This window comes from Triticum urartu, chromosome 6A, assembly GCF_056163025.1.
Source record: "Triticum urartu cultivar PI428250 chromosome 6A, HENAU_Tu73, whole genome shotgun sequence".
In the NCBI taxonomy this organism is placed as follows: Eukaryota; Viridiplantae; Streptophyta; class Magnoliopsida; order Poales; family Poaceae; genus Triticum; species Triticum urartu.
In genome coordinates this window covers 589,323,579-589,340,050 of record NC_141878.1, presented here as the reverse complement: position 1 = coordinate 589,340,050, position 16,472 = coordinate 589,323,579, and the positions used below count along the sequence as shown (strand labels likewise).

At 43.1% G+C, this 16,472-nt stretch overlaps 2 protein-coding genes across 2 annotated transcripts; one reads left to right on the top strand and one right to left on the bottom strand.

Moving 5' to 3' along the window:
• The first annotated feature begins 5,723 nt into the window (after window positions 1-5,723).
• Window positions 5,724-8,739, top strand: LOC125515509 (uncharacterized). Its single transcript, XM_048681005.2, has 6 exons — window positions 5,724-5,901; window positions 6,719-6,842; window positions 7,005-7,094; window positions 7,838-8,032; window positions 8,111-8,183; window positions 8,522-8,739. Exons 2-5 carry the CDS (start codon window positions 6,731-6,733, stop codon window positions 8,143-8,145), a joined length of 432 nt encoding a protein of 143 aa, XP_048536962.1. The 5' UTR covers window positions 5,724-5,901; window positions 6,719-6,730; the 3' UTR covers window positions 8,146-8,183; window positions 8,522-8,739.
• Window positions 8,740-11,146: 2,407 nt separating this feature from the next.
• On the bottom strand, window positions 11,147-13,560 carry LOC125515507 (uncharacterized). The gene is made up of 3 exons (XM_048681003.2): window positions 13,096-13,560; window positions 12,045-12,995; window positions 11,147-11,910 (listed from the first exon to the last, which is right to left on the bottom strand). Exons 1-3 carry the CDS (start codon window positions 13,129-13,131, stop codon window positions 11,395-11,397), a joined length of 1,503 nt encoding a protein of 500 aa, XP_048536960.1. The 5' UTR covers window positions 13,132-13,560; the 3' UTR covers window positions 11,147-11,394.
• Window positions 13,561-16,472: the final 2,912 nt, after the last annotated feature.

Below are 16,472 nucleotides of genomic sequence, written 5' to 3'. Positions count from 1 at the left end.
GACTTTTGGAATCACTTGATTATGAATCACTTGATGCTTGCGAACCATGCCTCATGGGAAAGATGACTAAGACTCCGTTCTCCGGAACAATGAAGCGAGCAATAGACTTGTTGGAAATAATACATACTAATGTATGCGGTCCGATGAGTGTTGAGGCTCGCGGCGGGTATCGTTATTTTCTGACCTTCACAGATGATTTGAGCAGATATGGGTATATCTACTTGATGAAACATAAGTCTGAAACATTTGAAAAGTTCAAAGAATTTCAGAGTGAAGTGGAAAATCATTGTAACAAGAAAATAAAATTTCTACGATCCGATCGTGCAGGTGAATATTTGAGTTATGATTTTGGTCTTCATTTGAAACAAAGTGGAATAGTTTTGCAACTCACGCCACCTGGAACACCACGGCGTAATGGTGTGTCCGAATGTCGTAACCGCACTTTATTAGATATGATGCAATCTATGATGTCTCTTACTGATTTACCGCTATCATTTTGGGGTTATACTTTAGAGACGACTGCATTCACGTTAAATAGGGCACCATCTAAATCCGTTGAGGCGACACCATATGAACTGTGGTTTGGCAAGAAACCCAAGTTGTCGTTTCTTAAAGTTTGGGGTTGTGATGCTTATGTGAAAAAACTTCAACCTGATAAGCTCAAACCCAAATCGGAGAAATGTGTCTTCATAGGATACCCAAAGGAGACTGTTGGGTACACCTTCTATCACAGATCTGAAGGCAAGATATTCGTTGCTAAGAATGGATCATTTCTAGAGAAGGAGTTTCTCTCGAAAGAAGTGAGTGGGAGGAAAGTAGAACTTGATGAGGTAATTGTACCTTCTCCCGAATTGGAAAGTAGTTAATCACATAAATCAGTTCTATTGATTCCTACACCAATTAGTGAGGAAGCTAATGATGATGATCATGAAACTTCTGATCAAGTTACTACCAAACCTCGTAGGTCAACCAGAGTAAGATCCACACCAGAGTGGTACGGTAATCCTGTTCTGGAAGTCATGTTACTTGACCATGACGAACCTACGAACTATGAGGAAGCGATGATGAGCCCAGATTCCGCGAAATGGCTTGAGGCCATGAAATCTGAGATGGGATCCATGTATGAGAACAAAGTATGGACTTTGGTTGACTTGCTCGATGATCGGCATGCCATAGAGAATAAATGGATCTTCAAGAAGAAGACTGACGCTGACGGTAATGTTACTGTCTACAAAGCTTGACTTGTTGCGAAAGGTTTTCGACAAGTTCAAGGAGTTGACTACGATGAGACCTTCTCACCCGTAGCGATGCTTAAGTCTGTCTGAATCATGTTAGCAATTGCTGCATTTTATGATTATGAAATTTGGCCAATGGATGTCAAAACTGCATTCCTTTATGGATATCTTAAAGAAGAGTTGTATATGATGCAACCAGAAGGTTTTGTCGATCCAAAAGGTGCTAACAAAGTGTGCAAGCTCCAGCGATCCATTTATGGACTGGTGCAAGCCCCTCATAGTTGGAATATACGCTTTGATAGTGTGATCAAAGCATATGATTTTATAAAGACTTTTGGAGAAGCCTGTATTTATAAGAAAGTAAGTGGGAGCTCTATAGCATTTCTGATATTACATGTGGATGACATATTGTTGATCGGAAATGATATTTCTGGATAGCATAAAAGGATACTTGAATAAGAATTTTCAATAAAAGACCTCAGTGAAGCTGCTTATATATTGGGCATCAAGATCTACAGAGATAGATCAAGACGCTTAATTGGACTTTCACAAAGCACATACCTTGATAAAGTTTTGAAGAAGTTCAAAATGGATCAGTCAAAGAAAGGGTTCTTGCCTGTGTTACAATGTGTGAAGTTGAGTCAGACTCAATGCCCGACCACTGCAGAAGATAGAGAGAAAATGGAAGTCATTTCCTATGCCTCAGCCATAGGTTCTATCATGTATGCAATGTTGTGTGCCTTGCTATTAGTTTAGCAGGGAGGTACCAAAGTAATCCAGGAGTGGATCACTGGACAACGGTCAAGAACATCCTGAAATACCTGAAAAGGACTAAGGATATGTTTCTCGTTTATGGAGGTGACAAGGAGCTCGTCGTAAATGGTTACGTCGATGCAAGCTTTGACATTGATCCGGATGACTCTAAGCCACAAACCGGATACATATTTATATTGAATGGTGGAGCTGTCAGTTGGTGCAGTTCCAAGCAGAGCCTCGTGGCGGGATCTACGTGTGAAGCGGAGTACATAGCTGCTTCGGAAGCAGCAAATGAAGGAGTCTGGATGAAGGAGTTCATATCCGATCTAGGTGTAATACCTAGTGCATCGGGTCCAATGAAAATCTTTTGTGTCAATACTGGTGCAATTGCCTTGGCAAAGGAATCCAGATTTCACAAGAGAACCAAGCACATCAAGAGATGCTTCAATTCCATCCGCGATCAAGTCAAGGAGGGGAGACATAGAGATTTTCAAGATACACACGGATCTGAATGTTGCAGACCCATTGACTAAGCCTCTCTCATGAGCAAAACATGATCAGCACCAAGACTCCATGGGTGTTAGAATCATTACTATGTAATCTAGATTATTGACTCTAGTGCAAGTGGGAGACTGAAGGAAATATGCCCTAGAGGCAATAATAAAGTTGTTATTTATATTACCTTATATCATGATAAATGTTTATTATTCATGCTAGAATTGTATTAACCGGAAACATAGTACATGTGTGAATACATAGACAAAACAGAGTGTCCCTAGTATGCCTATACTAGACTAGCTCGTTAATCAAAGATGGTTAAGTTTCCTCACCATAGACATGTGTTGCCATTTGATGAACGGGATCACATCATTAGAGAATGATGTGATGGACAAGACACATCCGTTAGCTTAGCATAATGATCGTTTAGTTTTATTGCTATTGCTTTCTTCATGACTTATACATGTTCCTCTAACTATGAGATTATGCAACTCCCGAATACCGGAGGAACGCCTTGTGTGCTATCAAACGTTACAACGTAACTGAGTGATTATAAAGATGCTCTACAGGTGTCTCCGATGGTGTTCATTGAGTTGGCATAGATCGAGATTAGGATTTGTCACTCCGTGTTTCGGAGAGGTATCTCTGGGCCCTCTCAGTAATGCACATCACTATGAGCCTTGCAAGCAATGTGTCTAATGAGTTAGTCATAGGATGATGCATTACGGAACGAGTAAAGAGACTTGCCAGTAACAAGATTGAACTAGGTATGATGACACCAATGATCGAATCTCGAGCAAGTAACATACCGATGACAAAGGGAACTACGTATGTTGTTATGTGGTTTGGCCGATAAAGATCTTCGTAGAATATGTAGGAGCCAATATGAGCATCCAGTTTCCGCTATTGGTTATTTACCAGAGATGTGTCTCGGTCATGTCTACATAGTTCTTGAACCCATAGGGTCCGCGCGCTTAACGTTCGATGACGATTTGTATTATGAGTATGTGATTTGATGACCGAAGTTTGTTTGGAGTCTTGGATGAGATCACGGACATGACGAGGGGTCTCGAAATGGTCGAGAGGTAAAGATTCATATATTGGAAGGTTGCATTCCGACATCGGAATGGTTCCGAGTGATTCGGGCATTTTTCTGGAGTACCGGGAGGTTACCGGAACCCCCTGGGGGAAGATTGGGCCTACATGGGCCATAGGGAAGAGGGGAGGCAACCCACAAGGGGCAGCTGCGCCCCCTCCCTATAGGGAGTCCGAATTGGACTAGGGAGGGGGCACGCCCCCCCCTTTCCTTCTCCTCTTCCTCTCCCTTCCCTCTTTCCCCCTCTTCGGAAAAGGAAAGGGAGTCCAACTAGGATTGGGAGTCCTAGTTGGACTCCCCTCTATGGCGCGCCCCCTAGGCCAGCCTCCTCCTCCTCCCCTCATTTATATATGGGGGAGGGGGGACCCCAAAGGCACACCAAGCCTTCTCTTAGTCGTGTGCGGTGCCCCCCTCCACAGTTACACACCTCGGTCATATCGTCGCAGTGCTTAGGCGAAGCCCTGCGCCGGTAACTTCATCATCACCGTCACCACGTCGTCGTGCTGACGGAACTCTCCCCCGTACTCAACTGGATCAAGAGATCAAGGGACGTCATCGAGTTGAACGTGTGCTGGACGCGGAGGTACCGTACGTTCGGTGCTTGGATCGGTTGGATCGCGAAGACGTTCGACTACATCAACCGCGTTACTAAACGCTTCCGCTTTCGGTCCACGAGCATACATGGACACACTCTCCCCGCTCGTTGCTATGCTTCTCCTAGATAGATCTTGCGTGATCGTAGGAATTTGTTTTTGAAATACTACGTTCCCCAACATTGAGGCCATGGAGAAATTTTCCTACATTATGGTGAATGTGTTTGGACTTAAGTACTTGAGAGAACCAAATGTCGAAGACACAAAAAAGTTACTGGCAATTGGATCAACAAGAGTTTTTCCACGTATACTCGGTCCAGTCGATCGCATGCACTAGAAATGGAAGAAATGCCACACAGATTTGAACGGCACTACCGAGGTCACACAAAAGAGGTCATCATCATACCATCAAAGGACTTGTGGATATAGCATGCTTTCTTTTGCATGCCAGGTTCTCACAACGACATCAATATGCTTAAGCGCCCTCCGTTGTACATGAGACTTTGTGATGTGATGCTCCGGTGTGCAACTACACCATCAATAGGCATGACTACAATATGGCAACATGGGATATTACTTTGATTTCATCCCATGGACACACATGTAAATGCCAAATTATATCAATTAATAATAGATGAAATAACCATAGGAAAACGAGTACAATAAATTAGAAGATTTTCAATAAAAATGTTTTTCTGAACAAAAACCTAAAAGTTACTCTGTGGTATATAAGACAAGCTAAGCAAAATGTGTCTCACAAACCTTATGTAAGACAACCACTACCGAGCATAAATACTAACATGCTATCCAAAAACTAAAAATGTTATATGTTTTCAATTGTCTTTGAAAAATAAAAATAAAAAGTACTCCCTCCGTCCCATAATGTAACACATTTTTTTACACTAGTGCCAAAAAAGTCTTACATTATGGGACCGAGGGAGTATATGTTTTGTATAGTCTTAAAAATATTACAAATATTATATGTCTTCAATAGTATTTTTTGTTCAAAAGTAGCACAATATTTTTTCTAGATATTCAAATTCGTAAAGAATTACACACAAGAAATGTTACCGATTTCATATTTAAATAGGATCCTAAAAATAGCTAACCTGTGCCGGTGCACGGATTCATGAATATTTCCTATAATCTGGAATCACCATAACACACTTTCAATTTAAACTCGTACAACTAATTAATTGGATTTATATGCGTAGAAAAATAAATATAAGTCCAATGGTAATGGAATAATTTATGTGGAGTTGGTACATCCCCAATATACCAGCTAACCTTGTTTCAAGTTCATTTGTGCTTCTTTTGAATTCCAATGTCCCTCCAAATATTTCCCACACAGCTTCTTTTGCATTTTCTGTAAAAAGAAAGTTAAAGAATTGCCAGTCGCTCCTTCTCTCTCTTTTCCTTTTGGCCGGCCCAACTTGCCAGGAGACACACACACACACACACAATCAACCCAGACGGCCCAGCCCATCTCACACAGCCCCTTCTTCCTCCTGTACGAACCTCCCATCCACCACCCATCTCGTGGAGGTCTTGATCAGACGGACACCGTTCCCACTCGAGCTCCAAGAGGCCGCGCACAAACCCTAAACCCTAGCCCCTCTCTCCATTTCCCCCCTCCTCTCCCCCTTCATCCCCGCGACGCCGGCGACCTCCTTCCTCTTCGCCCCCGTCCGCCGCGACCTCGTCAACCTCGTCTGCGACCTGGGTGAGCCCCCGCATCTCCTTCCTCCCTCTCCCGTGCCCTTATTTCTGGGTAGCCGCAGTCTAGTGCAAGCCGACGCGCGCGCATTCCCGCGCACACAGCCTCTGGTCGGCACCTGGTTTCGCTCCCGCGCGCGCGCCCCTGATTCCCGTGCCCTAGCCATGGCGAAAGGGGCCGATCTCCTGATCTCCTCGCCCGTCACGAACATGGGACGCACACACTCGCCTCACACGCACGCGTCTACTCGTGCGAGCACCCACACACACACACGCACAAGGCGTCGTCCGCCATCGCCGAGGCGAGCTCGTGCTCATGACTCTGGCCGCGCCGCACAGGCATACCCGCATGCGCGCACGTGATGCTCGCAACATGCGCGTCGCCCGCAGCACCCGCACACACGCCAAAAGGCTGCTCGGCTGCTCGCGGGCGAGCTCCCGTGGCTCTGCTCCGTGTGCATTAGCCAAGAGCCTCGTGTTTTTCTCATCTTGTGTTTGGTTCATATATATCTGTAAACAACCATTACTATCTCTGCATGCTGTTGTATTATCTAACTGAACATCCCTAGTCTTTAGCTCACTAGCTAGTCTACAGGGAGGTTGTTAGTCACGATTGAGTTTGCATGTTTGTGCCTTGTAACTGTATATGTACCTGACCGCATGATCAATCAAACACTTGTGTTGGATCCTATTCCTTCTCTCTTACAATATCGACAGCGCAAGCACAAATCTAGGCTGGTGGCAAGCCCAGGCACCTCTAACCGAGATTTCAATGGATCGAATCCCAGCCAGTGCAAATAAGCACCTTCTTTTCCCTTGTTTAGGGCTTTGTGAAGATGAAGCTAGTGCAGGACAATCGGGCTGGGACCTCGATGTTTTACTTTGTGAAGATGAAGCAGGTGCAGGACAATCGAGCTGGGACCTCGATGTTTTACCCGGTCCTGCCTGGTAACGAGTTTTTACTACTGTGGGTTCTTTTCTATTTGATCTACTGCCTCCTTCCTATAATATAAGATCGTTTTGCAAGCTAAAACAGCTTGCAAAACGATCTTATATTATGGGACGGAGGGAGTAGCTCACAAATTTGACCTGACATTTGTAAAATTGCAGATTCAATGTATGATCTACCTGCTCCCTTGGTCCCCAGGTTTACCACAGCCAAGAAGTACAACAGGAACTATCGGGCTCGTCGTGCAGCAAGTAAGACCATGCATGCATCAAATTGGCGCAGCAATAAAGTAGCTAAATGAATTAATTAGCACATGATGTTTTTGATTGGTTTATAGCACCAATAGCTTTTTGCTACACAACATGTTGTTGCTGCCAACAAAAAAATCCACCACTAACATTTTAGCCCACCTTTACATTTGCAATGAATCATACAATGAGCTAACAGTCTTATGACAAATGTCATAGGCTGTCCAAACATATTCCTGCAATTAGGCTGATCTCATACAAGTTTTTCCACCAAGCAATTCCAGCAATGAGCTAAAAGTACTTTTTTTCAAGCATCGTACCCCTAGTCTAATACTTTGGTGTGTGAAGACACGGGAATCTTGTAAAGCGTGTATGAAATAAGTAGCAGAGGCCAGAAAAATTTAACATACTATTATCTGTAAATTTTGAAGTTCTTACATGCATGAGGTTGGAATAATTTTCTAATAGGTAGATCTTTAGAACCTTACTGTAATATCCCAACTTCAAATTAGTCTCGGCGGCCAAAAAATAAATAAACATTATCTCTAAAATAATGCAGATGTGAACATTTTTTTCATTTATGTAAGAAACCAGTTTAACATATATCTTCTCCAAATAATTTTGTAGCAGAGTGCTATAATCAGTTTACAATTCAACTGTTTTTTAATGATGCAGATCTAAAGGATCTATTACCAGTTCTTGTTTATGTCTTGAGTTAAACATTATATTGTTGCTTATCTCTACAGGGAGGTCCGTGTTTCAGGCAAAGGGGTTCGTCTTTTTCGAGGGTGAACTTGAGAACCTGTTTCAGCCAAGGGCAAAGGGGCAGCCCTTTGAACTTTCTGAAGGTGACCTGGAGCTGTTGTTTCATGAGGAATTTACCTTTAATGTGGTTTCACATCATGAGTTCCTATCGTCGCTTGAGTACATTGAGTTTGCGGGTAGGACCATTCTCTAATTTTGTGTGCTTAAATACATAACGAGATTCTTTCCCTAAAAATTTTGACTTCATTGCGTAGGTCTCTTCAACGGCAAGGCTGCCAAGGACGTCTAAGTTTGGTATATGAGGATGTTGTAGAGTTCTGAAAGCAGGTGAGTTTTTCATATTTGTTGTGTGAATCATTCCTTTGGGTGCATCAGAGTTTGCCTCAATCTGTCTTGTTGGCTGATAGTTTCTTTGGCTGTTTTAGTCCAATGTAGTTGAGGTCTAGTGATGATCCTATGCTGGTTAGGCTGCTCTTTTGGCTGTAATGGAGACAATGTTGCAAGCGTGTTTTGCCTGTCACATCAAAGTTCTTTCAATCCAAAATTAAAAATTGCTGTGTGTGAATCTAAATTTTGCATGTCACAAAGGTGGTTCTTTCTAGTTATTGTTAATTCTGTTGAATTCCTACTAATGATGTGTAATGAAAATGTGTGATCCTATGTAGGACAAGTCTTCAACATTTCTGTCAACCGCGAGTTTCAAGGCAAAATATGCTGGGAAGGATGCTTTTTTCAATTCAATAATACAAACTCTGTTAGCTTGAGTTGAAATATGCTACTGCTATAAGGTTGTCTTGAACTAGCTCTGGGAGGTTGAATTGAGCTATACTATGATGATATAACTTCTGATCTGAAGTGACTAAGTTCTTATGGTTACCTGCAATCCTTTTTTTGATCTATTTTGCATGACATATCACCTGACCTCATTTTTCTCTTTTGACTGAGAATTTGTAGTATCTGTTTGACCTATCATGGTGCTTATGTTTTCCCATATCTGCAAGTTTATTTTGTGGGTGATTTGCCATGGCTGGGTTTTGGGTTTTCTGCCATGTTGTTAGCTGTTTTTTTAAATCCTGTTAATTAGCAGTTTAGCACCCATTAGGTTTGCAGCTTCCATGAATTTGTAGTCAATCTTCTGTGCCTATTTAGTATGGCTTACAGTACGAGAAATGCAACAGGTTCAGCTTTAGGGGAAGACCAGGAATAATTGTTTGATATCCCATAGAGAAAAGGAACAATTGTTCGATTTACTATGTTTGATGCCTATAAACATTAGAAATATAAACGTTGTATCTAGGCATGCCATTAGAAACCTAGCCTTTTTTTTGCATCAGGTGTTGAATTCCTAGCTAGTAACAATACACAGTTTTCCCTGCTGTACACATAGTTTTGACCAGACAGATTTTGTTTTCATCTCTCTATACTAGGACATCTTTCTTTTGTTGTTGATGGTGGTTTTGGGAATAAAATTTGATCTGCTGAATGATTGTTGCGATCAGGTTATCATACATTGAGATAATTATCTGCACAAAGTTGACATCGTTTCATGCAAACTTCTTGTTATGCAAAAACAGAGTAATCCCAGAGCTCATGTCTGCTTAGATAATTATCTGCACAAAATTGATAATATGTATGAGTTGTGGGTGTCAGACTAATTTATCTGAGTGCAGTTCATTTTATGCTCTATGGTTCCCGGGCTTTCTCAAATGAAACCATGGCTGAATTAGTATCTTTCTGAATTAGTGCAAGGTATTTGAGCTTCTTGGGCCTCTCTGATTTCTCATCTGTGCATATAGTGCAGTAGTATCCTGATAACTAGCATCATGAGTGTATCATCGGTTGCACTTCTGTTCATAATTAGGAATGGCTGCACAACTTCCCATGAAATAAAATTGTCCACAACAGCTCTCGCAGGTGTAAAGAAAATGTTGCTGAAATTGTGTCATTCGAGCACTAAATAATGATCTGGAGCTACCTAACCGCCACATACTTTCTCCTTGCACACTTGTGCTTCTGTAAATGTTCTATCTTGAAATGATTCTTCAATAAAGGGAAGCTGCTCAGATTTTTTTTTCAATCTGTTATTTGTTTGTTCTGATGGCTTTTGGATGTGGTATCAAGAAATAAACAATCACTGCTCTGATTGTCACTAGCTTATGTCGTGGTTTTTTTTGTTCAACTGGTTTTCTCCCTGGACCGAATATCTAGATTTGCGGTCGTCTGGGCCATGTTTTCATTTCCTTGGTGTGGTTTGCTGCAGTTTGTCTATCTTCCTGTTTTTGGTGGTTTCTTGCTGAAACTTTGGCCTGTGTGTGGCTGATGGTAAGTGCAGTGATCCTGCTGCCCCTAATTTGGTTCAGATCATGGACTGCACCATGAATGCATGTCCTAATGTTCACTAGATTAACTGTATTTGAATATTGTGAAACATTAGTTCTTGTTGATTTTGAAATTCGTAGCAAAGTGTGTATGCGAGGATACTCAACGGTTGTTATATTAATTCGTCCTTGTATGAGCGCGCGCCGCGGATCTTAAACTGTTCATGCTCGGCACATGTAGTCTTTTGCTCTTCATTCGCAATCCATGATATACATCTTGAATGCAGCAAAATCGACAAATTGTTTGCTCCAGGAGGCATGTGAAACACCACAACTACACAAGTAGGAGTACTTATGAGATTATTACTGTACTCATGTGATCCACAATGAGACTTCCAGAGAAAATTATCAATTTCAGCTTTAATCCAACTACAAGCCCACTTCCCGGTTGGAATTTCAGCTTTCAGTCGTGGCGGCATGATCGGCGGTCTGTACGGTGCAGGGGCCCATATGCTGAACATGAACCCATCGTCGAAAATCCAGGGACTCTCCCAACGCACCGGATCATATGAATATAATGGAAATATAATGCGAAGACGCTAACCCCAAATCACGACAGACAAATCTTGTGATCGAGACAATCAAATCTGATTACGCTTCGCTAACCCAACATCTCGCACTACCACATCGAATTTCACCACAAGGTACAGAGATCGACGATGAACTGGTTGATCAGCAGAGACCATCTCGGCGGCAGAGTGGCGCTGGCAACCACCACATTGCGCATGAATTTTTTTTCTCTACATGTATTTCTTTTTCCAGCAATACTGTTATTCTCAGCAAACTTTGCTGTGGCTATCATATATGAAAGAAAAAAAAAAACAGAACATTACGCGTACTGAATATTGGCTGTATTCAACACAGGCAACTTACTGCACGACCACAGCAGAAAAAAGAGCACTTAAAAGAAGATACATGAACAAGCAAAATAGTTAAAAGAGTTGTTGTTCCAACAAATTGGTAGCAAGGATATTACATTTCTTACATGGCAGCCAATTAGGCAATAATACAAGCTTAGCTAGCTTCATCAGCAGAAAATGCAGAAAATACTGATACTGTGGCTACTAATTGGATTTTGGAGTTCAGGGACTCCTTCCAACCACACACAGGATAAATCATGGCAATGCCGTGAATGATTTATTGATCTGTAAAACTTGACCTTATGAGCAGAAGTGAATCACAGCAGGAGAAGCCTTCGACAACGTCTCTGTGATCTTATTTCTCAACAAATCCTTCTCATCGCTGGTCCGTGGATAACTCGAAGGACGAACCTCAACATGAGGAAACTTGACGGCGCAAACCTTGCACACCTTCCTGTCATGCAGAGATACCTCCTTGATATTCACAGCCGCCGCCATGACACGCCTGATGTGTCCTGTGAAGTTGTCATCGGACTGAAAGCCATATATGGTTAGCTTGGCTAGATTCTTATGCTTGAAATCAGGGTCAGATGGCTCCCACTTCACATCAGTTTTCTCGGAGTAACTTTTTTGTGACTCCATGTGGCACTTATGATCCCATACCGTGATGCAAAACTCCACCACAAACGGTGCAGCTTCAAGAAGGAACATTGTCCAGGCAATATCACATTCTTCGGGAAGATTGTCCAGATTCACAAACCGTAGTTTGGCAAGCCAAGGTGAAAGCACTTTCGGGGATTCTGGTCGAATCCAAATCTGGGACAGATAAAACAAATTTACAATGAGAGCAAGTCATTCATAAATTGAATCCTTAAGTAACGCATAAGTTTCTACTGTTGCATATAATAGGCATACAATGAGAATGGGATGGAGATGATTGGAGTGAGTACCTTTTCACTTCGAAATTCTAGGGATAGATCGTTTACGGAGAGGACATTAGCAAGTAGCTGGCTTAGCTTGAGTGTCTTGTGTGAAAAACATGCCTTAGCAAGGCTCAGCTTCAAAAGCTCAGGGACAAAACCAAGAGCCAAGGGATGTTCAGCACAGGAGGGCCAACTATTAAAGGTCATCCGCTGGAGCTTTGGTAGAAAGGTGAGCTCCACTGTTTTGAATTCACAATGGGAGATAACAAGCTCCACGAGTCGTGCGTGTTCTACACGCATCACCGAAGAGACCCCCTCGTCACACATGAACAAAGATAGTGACTCCAGCTGCTTGCAATAGCTTAGGATGTTGGTTATGTCTGATTCACCAAACCTCATGTATTGTAGATGCAGCCCCGTGAGGCCAGCAAATGCGTCTGGACAATCACGAAAAAAATCATTGAACTGCTGAGCAAAGAGCAGGCGGTAGGTTTCGGTGCAAAGATGACCATTCCTGGGCGTCAAGATCTCAAACTCAGCTGAGTCCACTTTCTGGTCCGCCATGGCGAGGCCAACACATTTGCCGATGGAGAGACAGTGAGAAGGACTCAAAAAGAATTTGAGCTTCAGCTTACGAATGGTGATCTTCGAAGACCTTGCATTGAGGATCTTGTTCGTAACATTGGCCACGACGGTGTGAATTCGGACCAAGTCATCAGTGCTAAGATCAATCACGATCTGCGAGAGCATAGTGGGCAGCTTCTGCATTTTTTTGGAAAGTATGCAGGTTTTTACAGCATCGAGCGTACCCACCCTCTCCAGAATGTTAAGCAGCAAATCAGCAGGCAGCTCGCTTAGCCTGTCCCTATTGCCTGCTTCTAATTCAGCAGGCAGCTCCCTTAGCTTGTCCCCATTACAAGCTTGTACTTCAGCAGGCAGCTCGCTTAGCGAGCCCCCATTAGCAGCTCCTGTCCCCGACTGCATTTTGCCAGATGGAAAAATTAGTAATCGGCGATGGATCGATAAATTGACTTCCATCAGATGAAAAATTACAGCAACAAAACATCAAACAACTTACATCACTAAGGCCGCGGCGACACCTATTAAGCTTCATGGCGATGCAATAAGCAGAGATAATAATTATTGAAACGACGATATCGCGACAATCGTGAACGCTCAGCCTGAACTTGTTATAGACTCATCCGATCCCACTCGCAAAAGAACTCCGATACTACCCAAAAAAGAGACGGAGACGGAGGAGGCTTCCGAATCTTGTTCAAGCCGGTGCAGAATCCGTAAACCGACCGATTTACTATTATCTCACGAGAGGCAGACATATAAAAACAACTCCTTTTTCTAATACAAATCGAAATTGATCCGTTTCTTCTTCGAATCCGAAGACAGAACGAAATTGGCACCTTTCTCTTGCTTCTCCCAATCCGATTGCAGAAAGAATTTGACCTTCCTCCATCATCTAGAACGTAGCATCTGGAGCCGAACTGGTTTAGGGGACAAGGCCGGTAGCCGCCGCCGGGAGGGTGGGTGGGGAGGGGACAGCGTTAGGGCAGACGATGTATGTGTATCTCTCTCCTCTGGTTGACCTATTAAGATTGGGCTCGGGCTAATCTACACAATTGAGCCCATAGGCCCATTTCAATACAACAGGAAAACTATCAAGAACACTCAAATGCGGCCCACTAAAGATTTCCCACTTTCGAGGCACATAGACTCTTTTTTTTTTTGAAGGCAAAGCAAAGCTTTATCTATTAACTGTGCCTGGGCATATCACCCAGAGCACGACCAGCCACTGTGGGCGGTACATGGGAGTCCCAGTCCATACAAGCACCTGGCAAACACATTCGGCCAATTTGGCCGAGTTCATGTGCTACGGAGTTCGCATTACGTCTACATGCACGCACTTCATGCCTTACAAACCATAGCTTCAACTGGAGCTTGATATCTTCAATGATGGCCGCATACGGTGACGAGTCGACCTTCCGTATATCCATGGCGTCCGCGAGCAATTGAGAATCAGTCTCAAAGACTCGCTAAATACGCTCTAGGTATTCCTGAGGGGGTTATCTATGGCTCCATCAGTCCCCTGATCTAAATTGTAGTCCCTCTGTCGAAAACGTCCTTATATTATGGGACGGAGGGAGTATGACATATAAATGAGACACATATTACTATGCAAAAAAAAAGATCTACATTGTATCCTGATGGATATTGTTAATCAATAAAGTGAGCGTGTTTACAACTTTAGATATAGAAAAGGCAAAACAATCCCCTAATATAGGGCACCACTTTGGGAGATTTTAATTTATTTCATTTTGGGAGTACTTAAATAAATTAGCACTTGCGCCTTTTGAGTGTGATAAAGCAGCAAAAGAAATATGCACATGATGTTTTTGGAGAATAAACTGTCAGACATATTCCTGCAATTAAGCTGATCTCATACGAGTTTTACCACCAAGTACTTCCACCCAAGCATCGTACCCCTAGTCTAATATTGTGGTGCGAAGACATCGTGTGGGACACCAATCTTGAAATTGTACCTAAAATAAGTACCAGAGGCCACAAAAGGGGGGAAATGGGCACTTCTAGAATTGTGCTCATATAAACAGTTGCAAATTTATTTCTCACAAAAAAAGTTGCAAATTTATGGCAAGAAAACAGTTTAACATGGATGTGATCCGTATAATTTTGTAATAGGTAGATCTTCATAACCTTAATGTAGGATCCCAACTTCAATTTAGTCCAGGCAACCAGAAAAAAAGGAAAAAAAGATTATCTCTAAAATAACATTTTGAGGAACCCCGCGATGGGATTTCCTTGGCGGTTGACTTTTGGCCTGTGGCGGCCAAGGTATCTGACCTTGAGAATGGGGAGCTGCCATTCTTGCCAAAAGAGGTGGGATGGGGGGTCGTTGCCATGATGGCAGGTTCGGCGCCTGGCCCTATGGCCTTTCGGTAGCCTTCTTCCAAAAGTTTTGGCCTCAACTTTAGCCGGTGATCATGCCTATATTCAGTGAATTTTATTGGGACTCTTGACATGGTGTGCCCGAACTTTTGTTTAGTATAGAAGTGTGAAGCCAATCCTTTGGGATACATGCAGTGTAGTCATTAGACGTCGTCCAATGTTCATGTTTGATTATCTTAATAATCGAGGTAACCCCCCGCGACAAATAGGGCATACTCTTGGATAACTAACTCTTGATGCATGGCGCGTTCGGGTCAAAATGTAATTTGGATACACCCCCACCTTGTCTCGTTGCAAATACATCTTAACGGTGTCTTTCAGAGCACAAATTCATATCATGGTGATCCTGACCACAGACATATGGTTGTAAGAATCAAGTCCTCATACTCATGCTTGTTTTTATTATAAGTCTTTAGCAGAAAGGGTGATAACGTTCCGGTCCAAAAACTGGAATTTAATACTCTCACAAAAGCTTGGTACAAACCCTTGTTACAGTGCATGTCCTCTCATGGGTTCAATAACTCAGGGTCACACTTTGTGGAAAGAGGCAGAGAACCTTTCTGCTACCCGTTACCGGATAACTAAAGGGACTCATCATCTGTGATAAATCTTTCATCACTGACCCCGAGGAATAGACAGGCCACTCGCCCGCCTATGATGATATGAATTGGTCGATAAGTACTGTTCAGTTCTGTATTAGTGGTAGGCCTCGTCGGCGTGCACGGACTTGATCCTCTCGAAGGTCTCCCGATTCTCCCATTCCTCGCGGAAGGAAACATTAGGGAAACGAGACGAACTTTGGGACGGCGACGCTGCCGAGGGGGAAATTTTTCCTTGCTCGGCCGCCATGGAGGCGTACCACCGTCACATTGTAGGCACAACCCGCCTGCTCCGCTGACTGGAAGGAACTTATCCAGTGCTACTTCCACTCTCACGAGCCTTAATCTCCGACACACACATCCCTTGTGGGCGCTGTTCCATGATGTGCCTCATTAGATTCCTCACATCGAGGATCTTCAAAACTAGATCTCATGTGAAAGATCGTGGATGTCGCCTAGAGGGGGGTGAATAGGCGTTTTAAAATAATTACGGTTTAGGCTTGAACAAATGCGGAATAAACCTAGCGGTTAATTTGTCAAGCACAAAACCTAAAACAACTAGGCTCACCTATGTGCACCAACAACTTATGCTAAGCAAGACAAACAACTATGTGATAGCAAGATATATAACAAGAAACAATATGGCTATCACAAAGTAAAGTGCATAAGTAAAAGGCTTGGGTAAGAGATAACCGAGGCACGTAGAGACGATGATGTATCCCGAAGTTCACACCCTTGCGGATGCTAATCTTCGTTTGGAGCGGTGTGGAGGCACAATGCTCTCCAAGAAGCCACTAGGGCCACCGTAATCTCCTCACGCCCTCGCACAATGCAAGATGCCGTGATTCCACTAAGGGACCCTTGGGAGCGGTCACCG

Coding starts and splice junctions, on each gene's coding strand:
- LOC125515509 (XM_048681005.2), top strand. CDS start 6,731: ATGAAGCTAGTGCAGGACAATCGGGCTGGGACCTCGATGTTTTACTTT. Junction 6,843..7,004: donor GTTTTACCCGGTCCTGCCTG/GTAACGAGTTTT, acceptor GTAAAATTGCAG/ATTCAATGTATGATCTACCT. Junction 8,033..8,110: donor TGAGTACATTGAGTTTGCGG/GTAGGACCATTC, acceptor TTCATTGCGTAG/GTCTCTTCAACGGCAAGGCT.
- LOC125515507 (XM_048681003.2), bottom strand. CDS start 13,131: ATGAAGCTTAATAGGTGTCGCCGCGGCCTTAGTGAT. Junction 12,996..13,095: donor GTCGCCGCGGCCTTAGTGAT/GTAAGTTGTTTG, acceptor GGCAAAATGCAG/TCGGGGACAGGAGCTGCTAA. Junction 11,911..12,044: donor TAGAATTTCGAAGTGAAAAG/GTACTCACTCCA, acceptor TATCTGTCCCAG/ATTTGGATTCGACCAGAATC.